The 23,210-nt window shown below is 45.8% G+C and overlaps 2 protein-coding genes across 2 annotated transcripts in view; one reads left to right on the top strand and one right to left on the bottom strand.

Annotated features, from left to right (window-relative positions):
• Nucleotides 1–15,122, top strand: part of ANKRD13A (ankyrin repeat domain 13A) — a 29,683-nt gene extending 14,561 nt beyond the window's left edge. Inside the window, exons 5-15 of the mRNA XM_010963589.3 lie at nt 792–935; nt 1,614–1,803; nt 5,511–5,577; nt 6,873–6,954; nt 7,842–7,903; nt 8,502–8,632; nt 9,148–9,305; nt 9,987–10,100; nt 11,140–11,300; nt 12,398–12,465; nt 13,108–15,122. Coding sequence (XP_010961891.2) covers nt 792–935; nt 1,614–1,803; nt 5,511–5,577; nt 6,873–6,954; nt 7,842–7,903; nt 8,502–8,632; nt 9,148–9,305; nt 9,987–10,100; nt 11,140–11,300; nt 12,398–12,465; nt 13,108–13,303 — 1,373 coding nt within the window. The 3' untranslated portion in view covers nt 13,304–15,122. The remainder of the gene's footprint in view (nt 1–791; nt 936–1,613; nt 1,804–5,510; nt 5,578–6,872; nt 6,955–7,841; nt 7,904–8,501; nt 8,633–9,147; nt 9,306–9,986; nt 10,101–11,139; nt 11,301–12,397; nt 12,466–13,107) is intronic.
• Nucleotides 15,123–17,559: 2,437 nt separating this feature from the next.
• LOC123619315 (uncharacterized) lies at nt 17,560–22,774 on the bottom strand. The gene is made up of 2 exons (XM_074356605.1): nt 22,583–22,774; nt 17,560–18,840 (listed from the first exon to the last, which is right to left on the bottom strand). The coding sequence occupies exons 1-2, from the start codon at nt 22,719–22,721 to the stop codon at nt 18,755–18,757; spliced, it is 225 nt and encodes a 74-aa protein (XP_074212706.1). The 5' UTR covers nt 22,722–22,774; the 3' UTR covers nt 17,560–18,754.
• Nucleotides 22,775–23,210: the final 436 nt, after the last annotated feature.

Here is a 23,210-nt window from a genome sequence, read left to right as displayed (position 1 = left end):
TTTATCGTAACTCAGTTACTCATTTCCTTATGATGGTCAACTTGAGTCTCTCAAACTTGTCTGTCTAAGGAAGAAGATAAGATGAATATTGGAATAGCTTGTTTTTTACAAAATGGATGTATTTCTCCAGAATCTTATGTAAGGCACATTGACTGACAGTGATTTTCCAAGCTGTTCTGTCTCTTGTAGATGAGTGAATGACAGCTTCTAACTCCCAGATTTTCAGCCAGTTTCATTTCTAGACTTCCCTTTCAGGCAAGAAGTCATATGTGTAATGAAACATGTAAATGAAGTAAAAAGTGTTTAAAAGAAGAGAACTTCAGATTCTTCTGTGGAACTGAGTTCTTTTTAATGTAGATAATCACTCTGATTTCAGGTTTTGTTCAAAAGCAGCACATTTCAGACATGTGATGTCTTGAGTGGTGGGTAAGGCAGGGGGGTGGGCCGCAGCCAGGTGGCGAGAGTGGCATGTGGCTGAGGAGGGCCAGATGGATGCCCTGTTGCCCTGGGGGCCGGCAGTACGAGGTCCCTCATTTCAGGACTGAGAATACTCTTGGGAAATCCATTTAGTGTTCTCTCTGGATGAGACACACAGGTCTGCACTTTTATAAACAGCTACAGAACAGAAGGCCGTTTTTATTTTTTAAGAATGACTTCTCATCAGTGTTCTGTGTGACGGTCACCATCTTGCCACTCCTGTCCTTCTGAGAAAGTCAGAATCCTGGCTTCCTGGGCCTGGCTGTCCCGCTCGGCCCTCGGGTTTTTCTCAATAGTACACTCCTCTTCTCCAGTGCCCTTGGTTTCCAGAATATGCCCGAATGATGTCTGTCGCATTTGGAAAAGTGGTGCCAAACTGCGTGTGGATATCACGTTGCTGGGATTTGAGAACATGAGCTGGATAAGAGGGAGGCGGAGTTTTATATTTAAGGGAGAAGGTGAGTGTTTCTCTTGCAGTAATCACTGCTCTTGCTCAGTCCAGAGTGATTCTTAACCATTGAAATGTGTTCCCACCGATGTGCCTTATCTGAGCCTGTCTGGGGCGTGTTCTGTGGTGGTAGTTGCTATTCCTGTTAAATATTCAGCTCTCAGCTCCTACATCTTCTTCCTTGTCTAGGTAGTTCTCTTGCACATATCATGTACCACCCAACACTGTTACCCTCTTGACATATATCTGTCTTACGTTCCTGAACCTTTGAGCACAAGGCTGGCTCTGTCTTACATCTCTTCCTCTTCCCTCCATAAGCAGGCGCGACCTGCCTGGTGGAGGGGAGAAACGGCATGGCTGACCCAGTGTCACGCACAAGTAATTTACATTAATTATGTAGTCATATATGTAAAGAAGTACACAGATGAAATGTGTTGCCAACACAGAATGCTAACACAAATTATTTTAAAAGTCTGCGTCTCTGGGGCAGGTGGCCCAGAGCTTCCTCTGATTATGGAAAGTTGGCCAGATCATTCCTGGGCAAGTAGGCAGTCGCTAGTCAGTGGTCTTCAGGTTTCATCAGATGGCGCCTGCGGAGGGGATGGGAAAGATGGCGCATCTGCCGTATGAGGTTGCTTCTGCCTTCTCCTTGCCTTGTGCTTAGCTGCTCTCTTGTTTCTATTAACAGACAACTGGGCGGAGTTGATGGAAGTCAACCACGATGACAAAGTGGTCACTACTGAACACTTTGACCTTTCCCAGGAAATGGAGCGCCTCACCCTGGACTTGATGAAGCCGAAAAGCAGGGAGGTTGAGAGGCGGCTCACAAGCCCAGTCATTAACACCAGCCTTGACACTAAAAACATTGCTTTTGAAAGGTATGGATTTAGATTCTGCACTTTAATGCCTAATCCTTTTACTGCCATCTTTAGTGGCATGTATATATTAATTGGAAATGATGAGTGCATTGGGATTTTTCTGATATGGCAATAATAAACACCAGTGGGTTTTAAAGTTGATCTCTGCTCTAACTGAACAAACTATAGCTGACATCCTCCACAGCATATCATTTTTATAGCACATTGTTAAGTCTTGGAGAAATGTCTTCATACTCTTTTATGGGCCCTTTCTAATGGATTTGACTTGAATTTTATTTTTGTGTCTGGCAATCCACAAAACTCCCTAGTCCCGAACCATGGAGCTTTGAGCTTCCGAGGCAGAATCGACCCAGTACTGAAAGCGGTTATACTGATATTAGGCAGTGAGATTCACACTTATCATACAGTTAAACGCGGTTCTCCCCCTTGTCCACCCCCTGCTTCCACACAAGGCCTGATAGTTTAGAGCAAGAGTCTGGAGGGGTTTCAGTTTTATTCCAGACTACCTGAGGAAACTCCTGGAGAGGTCTGTGCCTCCGGTAACCCAGATGAGGACACCGTCTCTGGGCATCTGCCTCTGGGCCGCGCTGAGGCGGGGAGGACCTGAACCGAGGTAGTCTGGAGGAGCCCTGAGTGTTTGGCTAGGATGTCACACCCAGCTCTGTAGAGCAGAGCAGCGTAACATGAGCTAACGTGGACAGCGTCCTGCCGGATTTAGGCTTGCTTTTCTCTTATTCAATATACTAACTCTTCTCTTTTTGTTTTCTTCTTTGTTTCCAGTATACAATTTATAAAATAAAACTGAGTTTTCTGTTCAGTCAGATGTAAGACCTAAGTGCCCCTTTCCCCTAATTGAGATCGGGCCGTGGAATTAGGGTGCCTGTTGATAGCAGACGAGAAACACCAGGTTTGCTGCAGCTTTGCTGGTAGCACCCCCCAGGCAGGGTCAGTCCCTTAGTGCCCACCTCCTCACACCGGCCTCGCCCTGTGACAGCTGCTGTCTTCCAGGGGCAGCAGGATTAGGGACTGATGGTGGCTTTACCTGGAAGGGTCCTGGGAAGACATCTCTAGACTCCCACACACCAGGAGGGCCCATCGGCTTAGTGTTCTGTTCGTAAAGCTGGAAGGTGGGGCAGGCTGCCTTCCTGGCCACGGGCAGCAGCAGAGACCAGAGTTGGAGGCACCTGGCCCCATCGGCAGGGCTGCTAGTGTGGCTTTGAGCAGCTGGCTTCATCTCTCCAGGTTTCTGTTTCCTCAGCTGAAAAAAAAATGAATGAATCTCAAGATGAAGTCTCAGATGTCATGAGAAGAGCCACTGTCCTCTCTAGTTCAGCAGCGGACTTATAGCATCGTCGTTTGCTCTGAAGTGTCAATTACACAGGGTGTGATGGTTACTGGCTGTTACCCAGTGGAGGACAGATGGGCAATGACAGCCCCTCCGTCTGTACTGAGACCAGGTCGCATTTTGTATTCCTGTGGTCACAAGGTTTTCAGATGGTTCAGGCTAACCCTCCTTTTGCAACCGATAGTGGGTTGCTGAGAGAATTTCTAGAAGACACCTGTTTTTAGTGGTGTTCAGAATTAAACATGTGCTCAGGGAGCTTCTCATGCCTCGGACAGGAAGGCCACTCTTGAGGGTGAGGTCTGCTGATAGAAAAAGTGTGCTTGCCTGCTTCTTATGGCGGGGTAAGCGAGCGTTTGTATGATTAAATCTGTAAGGTGTGGCTGTCTTATATTACATTAGTCATTTTCATCCATTTCTTTCTTCTAATCTGTAACTTGGAACTTAGTGCTTACAAAATAATACTCTTCCTGCATGAACTTTTGGCCTGCAGATATATACCTTCCGGTTGCAGTCTGGATTTTCTTCTCCTCTCAAAGATCCTGCTCTGTCTACCTTAAAACACTCCCTGCCACCTGCAGAGCCTTTCTCCACATTGTTTAGCAGCCTCCAGGTACCAGCACCTGCGAAGCGGCCTTTGATGTGGTGGTCTCAGTGGAGACAGGCAGAGGGGAAGATGGCAAAAGAGGATGCTGGGTTTTCTCCTGTCATTTTCGGATGCCTCTGCATGTACAGTTAATTGAGGCACCAAGGAGTTGTTTTTTGGTTTTAAAATGGGATGTAGACATTGAGTTTAGTAGCTAAACTGTCAGACAGTGGATGTGGGAGAGGAAGTGGAGCAGCCAGGATGGCAGAGAGAGCAGGTGGAGGTGAGTGAGGAGTGCGGCGGTTCCCAGGGAGAAGGTGCGGCTCTCATTTTCCCACATCCGTGAAGGATGAAGTGGAGCAGACCTCGTCATCCTTGGGTCCCTCAGAAGACTGTGCACCAGAGAACCATGATTTCCCTTGCCAAGATACCAAGTACCTAGTGAAAGACAGGAACTGAGGGTTGAATTTCTTCACCAAAAGGAACACCTCGATTTTCATTGATCACTGGTTTATCAATCAGTCAGGTGTGGTCCCTCACTCCCTGCCCATGGGCCTGTTCTCTTGTTTTTGGAATGTGAATTGGAGGCAGCTCGCATGTGGTGTCCTCCCTTTAGGGTTCCTCTCTCCCTCCAGGGGTCACGTTGTACTGACTGTGGATAACGAATAGGAAGATGAAAGCTCTGGTCCCTCCTTTCTCTGACATGCTGTAATATACACAGAAAACTCCTTAGACCCTGTCTGGACTGCTTTCGTTTACCAAACCCCGTTAGAAGAAGAAAAGTGAGCTTGCAGATAACCGCATTCCTGCCACCATTCCTGGAGCTTCCCGAGTGGGGTCCTGCTTCACTCTGGGGTCGGAGCAGGAGGCAGTGGCCCAGCACGGCCAAGTGCAGCAGTCACAGTGGAGCTAGGATGTGATGTCCTAGACAAAGGGGCAGTCTGGGCAGGGCTGCCCCATGAGTGGGAGCATTTTCCAGGGTGAGCTGCTTTAAAAAAGAATCAGAGCTTCTCGGCCGCTTTTGGTTCCTAAATTTTCCAGGAGTATACTGAGTTGAGTAACTGGGTTTTCGGGCACTGTACCAGTGCTGCAGCTGCTGCTGAAATGCTGGGCTACTTTAAAAGCAGGTCCACAGGGCTAGACTCAACAGCCGGGCTGAAAAACTGCTTTTGACATTCTTTCCCCCTGCGGCACTGAACCTGATAAAATGCATGACTCCCAAGCCATTTTGCAGGCACTCGTGGCTTCTGCAAGCAGCTCTCCACAGTGATGAGTCCCTGCCCCACACGTTTTCTCCTGAGGAGCAGGATGGTCTGTGGCCTCATTGTTCTAAGAATTCCTCGATTGAAATACGGCTACTTATGGAGTTAGAGCCACTGACATCCGTGTCCACAGTTAGGATGACCCAGATAAATGCTCTGGCCCAGATACCGCCTAGTGGCCAGCCCTTGAACACTGGTCCTCTTCATTTACTTTAGGACAGCTGTCCAATAAATGTCACCACCTTTGTCGCCCATGTCGGCAGTTTTTGTAAAGAAGCCAAGAATGGAGGCTTTCTATGCCAGGGGTGAGGCAAACTGATTAATAACTGTGGGGAGGTGGGTGGGGGGGTGCTTGAGCCATCTGTCATTAATAACATCCTTTTGTGGACAACAGGGCCATAATTTCCAAGTGTCCTTCGCTAAATTAAGCTGGGGGAAGAAAACTATAAAGGCTGCAGGGATAAATCTGAATGGCATATTGTACATGTAGAAATTTGTGGTGTTCACTTTTTATCAGAACTAAATCCGGATTCTGGGGCTGGAGGACAGATAAAGCAGAAGTTGTTAATGGTTACGAAGCAAAGGTAAAAGGAAACTCTTAAAATAAGATTTAATATAGCTATTTAGCTTCTATGCAAATGAGGAGTCTGTTCCGATTTTGTCATGCGTCTGTGCCATGAGGTGCTCTGGGGAATAAGTTCTGTCTAGCGTGTCTCTTACTTGGATTATACCCTTCTTTGACTTTCAGAAAATGGGATAGCATGTCCTGAGGAGATCTCTAGTTATGCCAAAGAGAAAAACAGTGTTGTAGAGAAATGAGTACAGCTACCAGTTGTCCTGGTAGGGTTGGCAATTCCTTTCATTCTTAAAAAAAAAAAAAAGAAAGAAAGAGAGAGAGAGGATTAGATTTAAAATGCTTGTTCATCTTTTTGGATAACCTGAGTGGGTTAAAAAAAAATTAAGTAGCTTTTATGAGTCGCCCAATTTTTTTTAGTCAGCCTAATTGTAACCAGTAGGCTTACAGCCCACTTAACATGACGTCAGTGAATTAGAAAATAGTTGTCATAGTGGAGATGACAGTTGATCGAGTCATATGGCGCTGTGTCAGCTGGAAAGCTGTGTCCTGGCTTTTCATGAGCCCTGCAGTACAGCGGGGACTGATGGCTCGCAGGGATGGGGCCAGGAGCTGCAGGTCCTCTGGTGACGTCCGAGTCAGCAGAGGAGCCTTATGTCATGCTCAGCAGGATGCATTTGGAAATAGTCGTTCCAGTGCGTTTCCTGAATCTTTGAACGTTGGGATTTGATTTTCCAACCCCCCATATACCTCAGTCAACCCTGAAAACAGAGCATTGACCCTGGCAGTTGAAATAATTTTTGGTCAATATACGGAATACCTTTTAAATAGTGGCTTGCTGGTTTTCTCTAAATCCTGCCGGGTAGGGAACCTTGTGTTCCTTCTTCCTCTCCTGCCCAGCAGATGGCTGTCTAAGTCAGTCTTACAAGAAAGACGACCACAGAGCAGTCCAGGTACTCAGTGCAGGTCTGGTTACTTTAGTTAAGTAGGAAGCCAGCCAGCCAATCACAGGACATTCTCTGAGAGGGTTTAGCAACAAGAAGGGCAAGTAGGAAGGTGCAGCCTGTCGCTGTTAACTCCTTGGGGGTCATTTAAAATGTTAGATGCAAAGTAACTGCTGATGCATTTCTCAGTCGGTAGCTGTGTATTTTCTCTGAAGGGTCCTAATAAATGTTAACCATTTCTCATTTTTATTTTGCTGGATTTTTCTTTTTTTTTTGGCTTCAGCATTCTTGCTCTTGCTATGCTTACTTTCTGAGTTTTGATTCCCTGTGTCACGGTTCCCTTTTGCACACATCTCTCAAGGTTTACACAGTGAACAATGTGAGTGTGATCACCAAAATACGGACAGAACATCTGACTGAAGAGGAAAAAAAGAGATATAAAGGTAATCTCTCTCCTCCTCCCTGCTTTAGCCTAGAGGGAGCCTTTGTGGCTCTTGTTAAATTTGAGGGTTAATGTGATTAGGTCATGCTAATTCTAATTCCCTTTTTATAAAATTTTCCTTAGTCTGACTCATTCTTGGAGGTACTCCCCTATAGCTGACTTCAGCTGTAATGAAAGCCATTCACAAAGGCTTATTTATGTGTTACGAAGAATAATTGTTGGATTCGGCTGAAAAAGCAGTTAAGGATATAGGAAAATGTTTATCACTGGAATGAGTGATTTATTCCAAACTATCACAGTGAAGTATTTGGACAGAACTTGGGTGCTGAGCCAAAACATGACCAGTATGTGGCTGCCATATCCCAGCTGGCCAGTGGCCGGTTTGGTGGCCTTTGGAATTACCCACTGCGGAATGAGGTGCTGCCAGCCCTCCTTTAGAGTTAGCGGGGGGCTTAAATGAGATATTTACATAAACTGTTAGACTGGGGCCTGCAGTGTGGTCAGCACGTGGTAATGGTTAACTCCCGCCGCCAGACTACTGTTCCCAGTAGTCCAGTTTGACAGATGAGGAAACTGAGGCCTCGGACACATGGGTAGGGACCAGCCAAGGTGACGGTGAGGTCCAGAACTGGCTCATTCTTAAATCCAAACTCTTTCTGCTACTCTGATTTAATTCTTGCAACTGTTGTTCATCTAGTTTAGAGAACCTAATAAAAAATGTCCTCTAAAGGATAAGTTGGCTGATGATTATTGAGAATGAGTCTATCGGCCTGTCCATAAGTGGATTTCCTAATGCATGATGGAGAAGCTTTAGGCTGACAGTCTTTTTCTGTACTCATAAGTAAGGTATGATACTAGACAGAAATTAAACTTTTCCCCTCTCTGCAGCGGACAGGAACCCACTGGAATCTTTGCTGGGAACTGTGGAACACCAGTTTGGTGCTCAAGGGGTAAGTTGAAGCCGTGAGTTTCCAGCACAGTGCAAAAGATGGCTTTTCTGTGCTTGTGATGGCGTTTACTGCCTCCTGAGCAGGCTGCTCTACTTGAAAAAGCTTAAGAGTACTCCCTGGCTGCAATCTGAGATCTTCTTTGGGAAGATAATTAGATGAGTGAGTCTCTGAAAATAAAGATTGTAGAGGCAGGTAGCAATTATGTAGAAATCAGGTGCTTCGGCGCCTCTCTTTTAAACTCAGACCTCTCTACAAAAATGGAATTTAAAAAAGGATTCAGGACTTTATATTTTAATAGAGCACCTTAACAAACATTTTCTTACTTGATCCTCACAATAACCACGTGAAATGCAAAGGAGAGTGGAGAAGTGATTTGAAATGGAGAAATCCATTAGACTTGGCTGTGTAGTTTGGTACCACCTTTGTAGATTTTCTTGTTCTGTGCAGTCACGTAATCAAAAAAAAAAAAAAAAAGTTAATGATGAGAACCTCCCACTCCGTAGCCGGTTAGCATGTCCACCTCAGAGCCTGGGTGCCCTAGGCCTCACTTGTCCGCGTCACTCGGCATTTCTGACTCCCCTGAGTTCTGGCTCTGCAGGATCTCACCACAGAACGTGCCACCGCCAACAACCCCACAGCCATCACACCTGATGAGTACTTCAACGAGGAGTTTGACCTGAAAGACAGGGACATCGGAAGGCCGAAAGAGCTGACGATCAGGACGCAAAAGTAAGAGAGATGCTGCGACCGTGTTTCACCTTCTGGATTCTTGTTTGTTTCAGAAGTTGTGCTTTTTATGGTGTCCTGTTCGGTCCTTCTTCTGACCCCTTCCTTTAAAAATAATTTCAAATTACTTTACCTGATGGCAGCTAACAGTAGATTGCCCATCTTAACATGAGTCCTTCTCCAAATAGAATATAGATCAGATACAAGAATTCCTTATTTCTTTACACTGCTGACAAGCTTCAGCTGATCAGATGAAGCGGTTTCCACCAGCTGTCAGCTCATCCAGCTTGCTCTCAGTTAAGGCTTGCCATGCAGGTTTTTGCCCCGACTGCCAGATTTCAGGGTGATGCAAGTTCTTTATGATTCTAGTCCCTCCACAACTCTGACTGAGGGGGTGTCAGATAACTGGGAAGAACATGGAGCAGGGAAGCTGGCATTGTCGGGCCTGCTGCGTCCAAGTACCTGAGTCTCCCTGTCTCGTGGGGATGGCCTCAGCCTTCTCTCATCACACCCGGCAGGTTTAAAGCGACCCTGTGGATGTGTGAGGACTTCCCTCTGTCGCTCGTGGAGCAGGTCATTCCCATCATCGACCTGATGGCCCGAACTAGCGCTCATTTCGCCAGACTGAGAGATTTCATCAAGCTGGAATTCCCACCTGGATTTCCTGTCAAAATAGGTACCATTAAATACACCACCGGAGCACCTGTAGGTGCTGCCCGTTTCTGTGGGTGACAGAGTGCACTTCAGGGGATCGGAGCACTTGAGGCGGCAGTAGCGCACAGCAGACTTACAGAGGAGGGAAGAGTTACCCTGGGTTTCATCTGGTTCAAGGACGAGTCATGATTCTTAGTTCGTTTTGCACATCGAAATTAGGAGATTGCCCAACCATCAGTTCTGTTTACAGGTGGTGCTGACAGATAAAAAAAAGGCAGAAAATGCGACACATTCATTGTTTTAATGTCAGACCTTCCTTAAGTGAAACTTCAGATTAGGCGGTTATTTGAGGAAGACGACATCAAGCTCCTTCTATATATAAGTATGTTTTAGGGCTTGACTTAGTAGGTAAAATACTATATATGATGCATGTTACTTGTGAGGAATTCACATTGAGTATAGTTGTCTACTTCTGACACTTGAATCCTGGCCTGATCACTTTCTGTGATTGAGGAGAAGTGGCTTAACCTCTCTCTGAATCTCATTTCTCCCATCTGTGTATTGGGAAGGGTTGTTATGATGATTAAATGAAATCATATTTATAAAAAGCACCTGGCATGGTACCAGCATTGTAAGCACTCAGTAAATGACGGCTATTATTCTTCTCAGTAAAGTTTATTTATAAAAGCTTTTATTTTGTTAGAAATTCCCTTGTTTCATGTCTTAAATGCACGGATTACATTTGGAAACGTTAATGGTTGCAGTACTGCTGAAGAAACTGTGTCTCAAAATGCAGAAGGGACCCAGCCTGATTCAGGTAAAAAAAAAAAAAAAAAAAGATTTTGTGATTAAAAAAAAATTCATACATTTAGTCATTATACTAATTATTGTTTGAAATTATAGAGTATCTTATGAAGTGGATCTCTGTCTTGAATGAAAGAAAATTTTAGATTTAGTTTAGATTAAGTGAAAAAAAAACATAGAATATGTATGACCCCACTTGAATTAAAAAGACAGCATACTCTTAAAAACCTTTACTGAGGTATAACATATATGTCATAAAATTCTCCCATTTAAGATGAGACAGTTCAGTGCATTTTGACAAATGTATACATCATGTAACCACCACCACAGGCAAGATATAGAACATTTCCAGCCGTCCCTGTCCCCCCCACCCCAGTTTCCTCGGGCTCCTTTGCCATCAGCCCAACTCAGATTTTGGATGCTATTGTAAATGGATTTATCTCTTAGATTTTTTCTTCCAGTTACTCATTGCTAGTATATCAAAACGTAATTGAACTTCTTTCAGTTTCTTTTATCGTGGTAAAATAGTGTTCTGTGTCTTAGGCTAGCTGAAGGATATACAGGCATTTATTTTATTATTATCATTTTTTATTCTAAGTTGACAGATATCTTATATACTTTTTTACATGTTTACTATATTTCATAATAAAAAAGGAAAAAATGAAGACACATTGGTGTGATTGTGTGTATAGACACATACACACACACACCCCACGTTCCTCAAAGGACACAGAAGTACACACTGGTTACCGCGGGAATCTGGAAATAGAAGCGAGAGAGAGCTTCACTTTTCATCCTACAGTCTTCTGTAATTTTTTTATGACTATGCATTACTAAAAACATATTCAAGGCAAAAAGGAAAAAGCAGTATTCTGGTACTTTTCTTGGTCAAGATTATTTTTTCTCAAAATCTATCTCACATAGTAGCCAATGTTGATTTTAATCATTTTAATCTTCTCATTTTTTTTTACTTTAAAAAACTTTTATAAACAGTTGAGGAGGACTGTTCTTTCACTCGCTCAGGCACTGGCCCGTCACCTTTTGTGTTGCAGCTTCCCCCCTCACAAACTTTGAGGTCGATCAATCTGTGTTTGAAATCCCCGAATCTTACCACGTTCAAGACAACGGCAGAAATGTGCACTTGCAGGACGAAGACTACGAGATAATGCAGTTTGCCATCCAGCAGAGTTTACTGGAGTCCAGCAGAAGCCAGGTGCTTTTATCAGAATGTGCGGCCGTGCCTGGAAGGTTTTACCCTCCAGTCTGGCCTCAGCCTTTGGCTAACCTGACAGCCCTTCTCTAGATGACAAGTTTGGCATATTCGTGCTATTTACGTGGATTATTTTCTAGTTTATGCACCTGGTCTTTTACAAAAGCGTATTATATGAGACCATCTGCGTAGCCCCAGTCACCATCATTCACAGGATGTCGCCCGACAGACTTGTCTTTTCCTCACGTTCACCCATGTAGCTAATACTTGTGTATCTTTTGGAGTGAGCGATGTAATTTCCCAGTCCTGAAACAGGAAATTCTTGCGAGTTTACACCATCATGTTTCTCCCAGGACATTATCTGTCAGTAGTCTCATAGGAAGGTATGTGGATTTTAATCCCAACTTCTCCTCAAGGAAGACCGCTCATTGCATAGTGTATGAGGAAGAGGGTGGTTGATTCACTGTTAAAAAATTCTTTTTACTCGAATGTTTCATTCTGCTGTAAGGGGCATAATCACAAAATCTCCCCTCCACTTCCTGTGGACGCATTCTTAGAGCCGTTCAGTTTTCTGAGTCTGCTGGGCCGAGGGCCAGACCCCAGGGCTGGCACATACCCCTTGAGAGGCGACTCTCCCCAGACACCACTGTCAGGTTGGCATGCTTTTCCTTCCCCTGTTGTAAGTGAGCTTACTTTTGCCCCCAGTGGCTGCGTAAACCTTGCTTTTTGTAAATTTTGAAAAGAGGAGTAGCCGAAGTCAAAGACCGCAAATAATGAATTACGTTCCAGTCTTGCTCTGAAAGAATTGCCTGCTTTGTTCGTATAAACTTCGCCTAAGGTTCAGTTGTTTTTAATAGACTGACTTGATATCAAGTACGAGAAGGTGGGAGCTGTTAATCAGCGCAGCGTACTATATCCTGGGTGACAAATGGGTATCATTTTGGAGCTAATCCCGGTCCCTGTAAGTTCTTCACTCGGCACTGTCAGTAATGGACATGTAAACATTTGCAGTTTTGTTCTTGCTGCTTTCATTTTGTTATCGGTACAACACTCTGTTCCTTCTAAGGGGTATTCATGTCCCTCACGTTGGTTTTTCCTAGGAACTTTCAGGACCAGCTTCTAATGGAGGGATCGGCCAGACATATGCCTATGACGCCCAGTATGAGAGGTGACTGACATGACTCTTGATTAAACCGAGGTTGGCAGCAGTGTCCCTGGCAGGAGAGACTTGACCGAGTCTTTCTCCCGCTTCCTCCTGTGGCAGTTACTCCTCGGATTAGCTCAGAACTCTTGGTGGCTGAGCTTCCAGGAACCGGTGATAGAGTTGCTGACCAGCGTACTGGCCAGTGCCGTGGGCAGAGGGGCACCGCGTCAGTGTTTTCTGACTGGCCTGCTCTTCTGTGAAGAATGTATGATCACAGAGGGTCTGGGTGCCCTAAGTGCGAAGTTTATACAATTCTGAGGGTGAGGACCCTTTGGGGAAGGGCTACGAGAGGATCAGATTATCCTTTTTTAAAAGGGAGGAATAACTGGAAAGACTTATTTTTACAAAGCATTTTCCTGTGGTTGGGGCACATGAAAACTGCTTGAAGAACCTGGGCTTTGCTTTAAAACAGATCCAAGTTCAGCTCCTAGCTTCACCACACACAGCACCTCCACCCCGTTACGTGGGACCGAGGGCTCCGTGCACACGGAGTGTATGTGAAGGGGACAGCGTGCACTGGGTGCGCGGATGAGAAATGTGGCTGCTGCCACCGCCACAATCATGATGTCGGTCACCGTATCTCTTCCCCCTTTTGTTCTAACGCAGGGCCATCCAGGAGAGCCTCCTCACCAGCTCAGAAGGCCTGTGCCTGGACGACTCCAGCGAGACCAGCCGTTTCGACAGTGACTTGCAGCTGGCCATGGAGCTCTCCGCCAGAGAGCTGGAGGAGCGCGAGCTGCAGCTGCGGGAGGAGGAGGCCGAGCTGCAGCACGTCTTACAGCTGTCTCTCACCGACAAGTAGGCCTCCGCCTGGCCGCCGCCGCGCTCCGCCGAGGCGCTGTCTGCACGCGGGGCCAGGGGGCTGCGCCTCGCACGTTCGCAGCAGAAGGCAGCTGTCCCCTCCTTTACGCAGAGGTGTGGGGCCGGGGGCTCCCGGGTCCACCCACGCCGCTCCCCGCTGAAGGGGCTGGGGACCGGGGCCCCACCTCCAGGCTCGAGGGGAGGAGAGCATCGTCACTTTCCATTAGCTGTACTGGCTTGCAGGTCACATTTTTACTACCAGCTTTAGATAAAAACCCAATTCCCCTGACCCCCGCAGGTTTGTAGATTAATTTTTATCAAGGAGTGATAACCAGTTCTTGCAGAGTCAGGGTGCTTTTCTATATGAGAGCAGCAGCCTTTGTAGAGTGTGGTGTGAGAGTTTATGAGACACTTCTTTACAGTTCACCAAAGAAATGGATCATCTGTGCCGATCTGCTCTTTTATTTGTACCTTTATACAGGGTTTCTAGGACACTGTCACTCCTACTCCGTCTCCACCTCCCACCCCCAGCTAGAGCTGAAGAGGAGATACGTACAGGATCTATTTTAGATTAGGGTTAACTATTTGCATCAAATTAAGATATACAAATGACAACGGATGTTGCCTTAGCCTTAAAAATTACTAATAGTTTCAAACCACCTCACTCCACATATCGAGGGGTCTGATGTGAATTTGTAAAGGCAGTTTCTTTGGGAGCAGGATCCTCCAGGCTAAATCCAAGGCAGCTAATCCTGGCCCCGAAGGAGCAGCTAGGAGACCCTGAGGCTTCTTCTGGAAGTGGGTAGGCTGGCCAAAATACCCGAACAGCATAGAACCAAACCAGGGGTGTGTTCCACGCCTTCTCTAGTGAAGGGTCTCTGTGCAGAAGCCTAGGAAGACCCCACCATGTGCCCTAGGCTCACTTGAGGGAAGGGGTAGAGTTGAAATTAGAAAGGGAGCTACAAACGGAACTCAGTGGCTCTGTATTCAAAAGGGAAAATGATGATTCCACGTTGCTTTTTAGAGTTCAACATCTTTCTGGATAAATATATTTTTTAACAGAATCTTTTTATTATTTTTAAAAGATATAAAAATGACTACTCCCATCAGTAGCAATACAAGGTTATACATTTTAACCAGATTTTCTCAGGCCTTTTTTGGATACCTTTAGTAGTTAACTATTTTGTCTAATCCTTCTGTAAATAACCATCGCACAGCATACAGAACCCTGGGGAATACAGCCGAGGGCGCCCTCACGGCCCAGCCCGTGCACTCATTCCACAGGCTGCACCGACATCGCCTAGTAACAGCCTCCTCCTCTGTTTTGCCTCCGTTCCCCGTCCTGTTGCACTGCTTTGGGGATGGGAAGGGAGACTACCGATCCAGTAACGTCCGTTCATCTAGTCAGCGCTGCCAATGAAACGTTCCCAGCCACCAGGAGCTGTGCTTTTGATTCCACATAACCACCTGCCTTTCCTGTCATGGTCTGACCAAAATTTCCTCTGCACACGAGGCCAGTACACGCAGCATCACGTGTGTTTCAGATACACAGCCTGGCATTCCGTTTACTCAGCGTTTCTCTTGAGCAAAGATACATCTTGGAGCGGCCGCAGTCAGGCCACAGCGTGTACTAAGGTGAACGGAGGTAATTTCTCTGTTTGCATTCCACTGTTCTGCTTCCCCACGTCTTTTGACTTTCTCCCCAGAAAGTCAGTTAAAAAGGAACTGACCATTGTCACTGTCACAGCGTTTTCCATGTATGTGCTCACTCTCTTAAAATACAAATAAAGACTGCTTCCTGAGAGGGTGCTCGTACAATATTCTAGACAGCCTTCGAGTCTTTTTTCCTCTTCACGTTTTCCTAGTCACTTCCTGTTTGTGTGTTACTGGAATGCTGGAGTGCCTGCCAGCACTCTGTGTATGACAGAGGTGGCAGCTCCCCTCGGCCCTCCTGCCCAAGTCGCACAGTCCACACACCCCACGCTACTCATTTTAAATGGAAAGTCAAGCCAGCGGCGTGGGCGCTGGGCTGCCCTGAGAGCCTCTGCTGCCCACCTCCTGCAGAGGGACTGGCTCTTATGGAGTGTGGGAAGCCACGCTGCCACCACATCTCCTTAATCTGAGTAAATCTGCGCTCTCTGTTGAAGCCTGAGTGCTTTGTGAGGCTATTCTTGGAAGTTCATACCTAAATATGCTGGTATTACAACAAAAAAGGCAGTGATCAGTAAAAAGAACGTTTGAGCCCCAGAAGCGAGGCCTTGGTATTTCCAGATGTGAAGGCTCTGCTTTGCTTTTGGGGGAAAGTAAATAGCAATACTTTTGAGCGTTATGAATAAAACTGTTGATTTTCTTAGGTCAAGAGATGTAATACCTATGGGTTATTTAATTAAACTAATAGTTTATTAATTTATGTTTAGGGTTTATTAAAGCTTGCCCAATGTCAGCAGTGAACTTTAATTGAGCAACTTCTATAAGACACTGCTAGGAATTAAGTGGTCATCCCTCAGTATCTGCAGGGGAGTGTTTCCAGGATGCCCCCTGGACATTGGAAATCTGGATGCTCAAGTCCCTTCTATAAAATGGCATGGTATTTGCATATAACCTACTATATCCTCCCCATACTTTAAATCATCTCAAGATTACATATAATACCTGATACCATGTAAATGAAATGTAAGTAGTTATAAGTACCATGTAAATGCTTATGTAAATAGCTGCAGGTGTGAGGCAGATTCAAGTTTTGCTTTATGGAACTTTCTGGAATGTTTCTTCCCCCAAGTATTTTTGATTTGTGCTTGGTTGAATCTGTGGATGTGGAGCCCTGGGATACGAAGGATGACCACGTAACAAAGTTTTAAGATCCTTGCTCCCAAAACAAGCTCATCGCACCCTACATGACGCCAAGTGTCAAGGTGGCTAAATCTGCTCTGAATAGTGACAGGAAAGAGAGACTTACCGTAACCACCAGCTTGGCCCCAGTTTCCTGCTGAATGCAGATGACATCAAAGATGAGCTGGACTATGGCCGCTTCACCTGGCTGCATGCCGAGCACTAACTGATGGAGTTCGAAGTCCAAACCAGGCCCATGGCTAGAAATAAGGTGTGGATGTAAGATTGAGGTCCAGCTATGAAAAACGTAATCTACTAATAACACTCCAGAGCCCCTGATCTCAAGCAGCATACTTCTTAATCTCAGGTCCCACAGTCCACTTGCATACTTCTTAATCTCAACTTTAAAGGAAGTGTAGTGTTTGCTAAAGTAACTCGTTTTTATGATTGGTATAGATTAGTTGAGTGTGTTCGCTAGGGGACACGGTTAAGCATCCTGAGTACAGTTCACTTTAGGAAGTCTGAGGTTTGGCCACTGCCTCCCTGCACTCCTAAAGGTGGAGGTCAGGAGGATAATTCCACTTGGAAGTAGCAGCTGGTCAACCTCTGGTGCATGTAAGTTTTCAGTTTATGTCCCTCTCACTCCCGGGACTGATGTTTTCGTTTTTACTCATCTCTCTGAAATAAGCTTCATTCTGCAAAGATTATTGTCTTACTTCCACTTAAAATCTCATACTGAACAGATGTGAACACTGAGATGAAGATGTAGGCTGGGTTTTGGATTTGTATGTGGAGTAACTATTGCAAGACTGCTCCAGAAAACTGAACATGATCGTGTTACCTGGCTGTTATCCTGTGCAAACGGCAGGTCCCAAGGTTTATGGGCCTGACAAGTTTTTACTCTTTCCTCTTAAAATTCTAAAAATGGCAATAAGTTTTTAGGCCGCATATCATCAAAACGTGGCATCCCAGATGAGGCGAGGATGTGGGCTCCTGGGACGTAACTCTGCCTGTGCTGGAGTCCCTCAGAGTTCCAGCCACTCTGCCTTCTCCCTCCAGTCACCAACCGGGCTTCTTGGCACAGGCCAGCTGTGGTGACCTGAACTTCATCTGTGTTGGTCTTCACATCATTTGATCCTCACCGTAATAAAGAGAAAGTGTGGGTATCACGGTTTTACAGATGAGAAAACCGAGGCTCTGGAGAAATTAAGGCTCTTTGTAACTGGAGTTCGGACAAGAACCCTGGTCTTCTGGCCCCCGGCCCAGCCTGAGATTACTCATCAATACTTTGCCTTGAGGCAGTAGTGTTATTTCACGTATCCATTTAAAATCCCACTTCACAGTGCTTCCTTAAGAGATTAAATCAGACTCAACCACACACACTCCTGCATTTTAAAGGCCTAAAAAATAATTACTAGGCATAAAACAGCACGTACAATTTTACTTTAATTTTAATTGACATTTTGCTCAAAAGCACAGAACAGTGAACATTTCAGTGGCTCAATGTTAGGGTTACAAACAAAATCCTTTAGTCAAATGGTTACAGTATCCCACATTGGTTATTTCACATTAAGTACAGGTTGTTTAAAAAAAAAAAAAAATCAGTGCTGTGCTTGAATGGCGCACAAGATAAGCATTTTAATCTAATAACAAAGTTAAACCTAGCACCTTTAAAATAAATACTGTAAGTATGAAAGTATCAGTTCCATAGGGGGAAAAAATCCAGTTTACCAACAGTGCAAACAAATAGCAGCATCTTTAAAGTTGAAATTAAATTTGTGTAAACACACACCCACTGACCACTCTGCCTCGTCCAGTGAACATGCACTTCTGTTGCGCTCCCCCGACCCAGGGCTGAAAAGAGTTCCTGCTGAGTCTCTTTCAGATTCCAGATCAGAAAAGCAGCCCAACTTCTAGGCCGTGGGCTGGGCAAGGAGATGGATGTGCTGGAGCAGGATGAGTTCTTTTTCAGGCGGGCCGACTGCTAACACTTGCAGCCCAACCCCAGAGCCTTCCAGCCAAAGGGTGCCTGTGCTCATAGGCCTGCCTGGTGTGACCTTGACTTCAGGGCGAGGATCTGAGTGCAGAGATTCGTGCAGCGTGCGGAGTGGCGGCCTCCGCTCCCCACAGCTGACAGTCCTTTGCAAACGAAGTGTTCTAGGCCAACTCAAGATAATTTAAAACATTAGTGATTCTTAACCCATTGTGACCAAAATGATAATCTTAAGTAGGGAACATCTACACGTGAAATCTTCCTCTTAATATTTTCAAACAGTAATGATTAGTCCTTCCCAGTGTGGTTTTCACATCACTCACAAAGTTATGTTTTCTTTCTCATGAGCGCTCCATCTTTACACTGAAACTTGGAGCTTCAGGTCTTCTAACAAGAAGAGCCAAATCTAAAGAGAAACACTGAGAAGCAGACTCAGCGGCCAAACGCTCACGTTACAGCGCTAGAATATGCTCATGCTAGGTGTTTTTTTCTAATTCAGCATTTACCAACTGTCCAGACCAGAGGTCGTTTCCAAGCCGGACATTTCTGATTCAACTTCTCCACTGACCCATGAGCAACACAACTTATTCTGTTCCCAAACGCTCTCGGAAGGACTTGCTTGCCGGGCTGTCACCGACGCCGAATGGGCTTGTAGACACAGAATGCCATAAGGATCACAGTCACCAACAGGATGCTGAAAAGGGTCCCCAGCAAAACTGCAAAAGGAACACAGGTTACTTCCTAACGGCAGCTTCATGTTCTGTAAGTCATTCACTGATATGATTTACCAAATGCCACTGTGCCAGGTGTAGGGGGAACAGCTAGGACAGGCCCTCTGGGGATGCCTCTGTGAAGGTGGGGAGAGAACGTACACAAACAGCATTTCACAAAGCTTTCAGTGCCGCAAGGAAATTGTCACGGACAGCAATGGGGGAGGGGTGGGCACCATCAGCAGGATGTGGGAAGAAGCAGGGAGGGGACACACAAGCAGAGGCTTTAATGTGTGGAGGTCTGCAAGGAGAGCATCAAGGATCAGCAAATGCAAGCCCTTCAGGTCAGAACAAGCCAGAAAACCAAGGAAGAGAAAGGAGGCATGCATGGCTGGGAGGCAGGAGTGAAGGAAGAAAGGCGGGAGGTGAAGCCAGACAGGAAGGCTGGAGCCAGTCCAGGCAGGGCCTTGTAGACCACAAGGGAAACATGGATTTTATTCTAAGTTTAAAGAGGGGGTTGTGGACAAAGAGGGGCACGATCTGATCTGGTTGGGAAAAGAGATCCCTCCACCTGCTGTGTGGAGAACCATCCCATTATAGGGGGGCAAGAATAGAAGCATGGAGCCCAGCTCTGTTTTGAAAACCATTCATAAAAACTAGAGATTCAGTAAGAATAATGAACTTCAGTCTCTCCAGGCGTCTCCGCAAGGGCCTTCTGATCAAAGCAGCAATTACACAACTTCACAGAGCTATTACATTTTTGAGAGTAAATTTCACATCTAAAACTTCTAAGGTGCTCAGACAAGAAATGGGACCTACAGCTGATAACTAAAGTTGACCCTTGGATACGAGACTAGATATAAGGACCTGGGATTTAAATTAACCAGCAACCTGTCAGAAGTGATGTGCAATCCCATTTGTGTGACTATCTCAGAAATCTTGGAGGCAGTTCAAAATATTACCTTAAAGAAGCAAATGTACACATATGTGTTTGTAAATGTGTGGACCCATCCCAGGTTCCAGCTGGGGCCTAAGATTTGACTATGGTTTCATCTTTTCCTGGTGAAGGAGGGGGAGGAAGAATGAAGAAGGTGACAAAGACAGTGTGTCACAACTCCAAGAGGCCAGAAAGAATTTTAAAGGTCTCAAACAAAATCTACGACTTACACGAGCTAAATGTCATATCTCAAAATAGCCCTCGTTACCTACATACCTGCCCTAATTTCCAAAGTCCTGAATTCCATCAGTTTTTAAGGCTCTGACTATAGTTGGACCTAAAGTTGTCTTATTCCATTTAAACCAATCTCTTGCATTTTAGAAAGACTCTTTAAAACAAGCAAACAAACAAAAACAACCCACCTCCCAAAGCATGAATGCAGGGGAATTGCAGAAAGGAAATCTTAAAAAATAAAAATAAAAAAGCTTAAAACCATGAGTTATTAGGTACACAGTTCCCACTGGGATAGCTATCCTTTTGGGGCTTGATAAACTCTCCCACCCTCCATCTTTCTTCTTCTCCCTCACTTTGCACATAGTGTTAGCTGCCTGAATGGCAGGCCCAGACAGAACTTGACTACTTAGGTCCTTCCTTACACCTCACTGCCCCTCCCTGGGCCTCATTTTCTCCATCTATAACATGGAGCAAATGAAACCCATCTCACAAGAGTTGAGGCATAAGTATGAATGTCATTTAAATAGCAAATTTCAAGTAAATGTTTTGCAGTGTTTTTGAAACTTTTCTAATATTTGCATTTTTTTAAAGCTTAACACTGTAACATGGAATCTATTGTTTTAAATATGATCATTAAAGAATCCAAAAGTCTTAGCCTGGGAAGGGTACCAAAAGACATCTAGTCCAGTTTCCTATTGAATGTGTGCATTTTTTCTGCAACATTCCTGCAGTCCCAACTCCCATTTGGAGTACTCCTGTGCATTTGTTTGTCAACCAAGAGATCGGGAAATTAGAAAAGCATATCCACATCATTATATTTTTTTTCAACTATCAATTGTATTTTACTCAAATCTTATTTTATATCTCAAAATTTTTTTTATATTTTATATGAAAAGTGCTCAACACAGTGCCGTACATATAATAAGCACATGATAAACTAAAGCCATTATCACTGCCAAGGCTCCCTGCCAAGACAGGCAGCACAGCACGATGGTGCACGATGGTCAAGAATTCAAGGTTTGGGGTCAGAGTGTCTGAGTTCTCATCTACACCTACAGGCTACGTACCCTTACAGAATTTACACAATCTCTCTGTGTCTGTTTCCTCTTCTGTAAAAATGGAGATAATGATACCCACTGCATAGGACTGTCTAGGGCAGTGTTTCCCAAACAATCTGTGGGAAAAGACTGATTTTTGTAACTTTTTGTCTGTCCCAGGCCACTTCCTACATAGCCCCCACTGTGTATGACGAATAAGCAGCTCCCTCTATCTGCAAAGCATTCCAGTTCAGGGACCTAGGACTGGGCTCTACTTGCTTGGATGTTGCAACAACGTCAAACTGTTAAATTTCTAAACAATCTCAAGTTCCCTAGGTATCTCTTTGCAGGTAACAGTGTCCAAACCTCACTGCTCTGCTGCCACCATGCTTTGAATAGAACCACAGCAGTGGTTCTCAAACAGGGAAATTTTGCCCCCAGTGGACATTTGGCAAATGTCAGGAGATATTTTGACTATCTGGACTGGGAGTGGGGTGTGCTACTGGCATCTAGTGGGTAAAGGCTGGGGATGCTATTAAATATCTTACAGTGCTCAGGACAGTGTGCCTCCATTCCACTCACCCCAACAAAGAATCACCTGGTCCAACGGATCAGCAATACCCAGGCTGAGAAACCGTGTTCTAAATCCTGCTTAGGATTAAGCCGGATAATGTATGGAAACCACTTAGCAGCGTGCTAGGTACACAGTAAGTGGTCCATACATGACAGACAATGAGTTTATGGAAAGTCAAGATAATCCACCAATAATACTATGTGGCAACCCTGTACATATACAGACATACCAACGACGTACAGCGCAAAGAAACAGCTTTGGAGGGACAAGAGGCAGAATTATTGAGTCGCCCAAGCTTTAAGCTCCGGGGCCCCTTCCGAAGCCATGAACTCCCATATGTACGTATGTACGTGTGTATAAACCTGTGTATGTTGACGAGATCCTCCCAAAACGTATGTTTCAAGCCCCACAAAACCAAGGTTCCAGTATTGTTCTCTGCCACTTCCCAGCTGTGTAACCCTAGGCAAGTAACTTCACCTCTCTGAGTTCAGTTATCTGTAATATAAGGCTGAAGAACTGTACCTTTCTCATTAAGTTACTGTGAGAACCACATAAAATCACATATACAAAGTGCTCGGAACAAGACGACATATTGAGATGCTCAGCAAATGTCAACTATCGTGGTGAGTATGACTATGACTACTACTCCCATCAGGAAAGAAGAGGAGATGGGGTATATATTACTGGCGGCTTGTCTAGCTTAGGTCCACACAGCCACAGAGGGGACCCAGAGTGTGACCCAGGTTTCCGGATTCCCAAGTCATTCACGCAACCAGCACATATCGAGCCTACCGTATACCGGACCTTGTACTGAGCGGTGCAGCTCAGGCCTTCTGAGGGGGTCGCACCTGCACCCGGAGTCCTCACACGGCCCCCACCGCCCGCCCCGCGCGTGCCAGGCTCCGGCTAGGGGAAGCGGCGGAAGCGCAGGCCCGACCTGCCGCCCGCCAGCCCGCGGCCGCTCACCCAGGTTCTGCCCACGCAGCACAGCATACGGCCGGCTCCGCTCCGGCGGCTCCACAGGGCTCGGGGCCTCCGCCTGCGTCAGGAGCAGGCTGCAGAGCCCGAGGCACAGCCACCGCCACCGCCACACAGCACACGGCATCTTCCTCGGCCGCCAGTGGAGAGCTACCCACTTCCGCCGGAAGCCCCGCCTCTGTCACCGCCGGCGCACCGCTTCCCTTCATACCGGGTACGCGTCGTTGCCAGGGTAACTCTCCGCCCAGGCCAGAGTTCGGCCCTCGCCAAGGTTCCTCCCAGAACCAACGTTTCCGCCGGGGCCAGCTTTCAGGGGACTCACTGTTGGGTTCCGGCAACGTCCACCCCACCCTCCCCTTCACGGCTGCGCCGTGATGAAGGGGGGGCGGGGCAGAAAAAAGGAGATTGTCTTAGTCCATTTGGGCTGCTGTAACAAAATACCAGAGACTAGGGTAGTTTATAAGCAACAAAAATTATTGCTCACAGCTCTGGAGGCTGGAAAGTCCAAGATCACGGCACTATTATGGTTGCTTTCTGGTGAGAGCCCCCTTCCTTGTTCATGGCTGGTAACTTCTTGCTGGTGGAAGCGGTGAGGGAGCTCTGTGGGGTCTCTTTT

Source organism: Camelus bactrianus, chromosome 32 (genome assembly GCF_048773025.1).
Source record: "Camelus bactrianus isolate YW-2024 breed Bactrian camel chromosome 32, ASM4877302v1, whole genome shotgun sequence".
NCBI classification, from domain to species: Eukaryota; Metazoa; Chordata; class Mammalia; order Artiodactyla; family Camelidae; genus Camelus; species Camelus bactrianus.
This window is presented reverse-complemented; position numbering and strand designations above follow the sequence as displayed.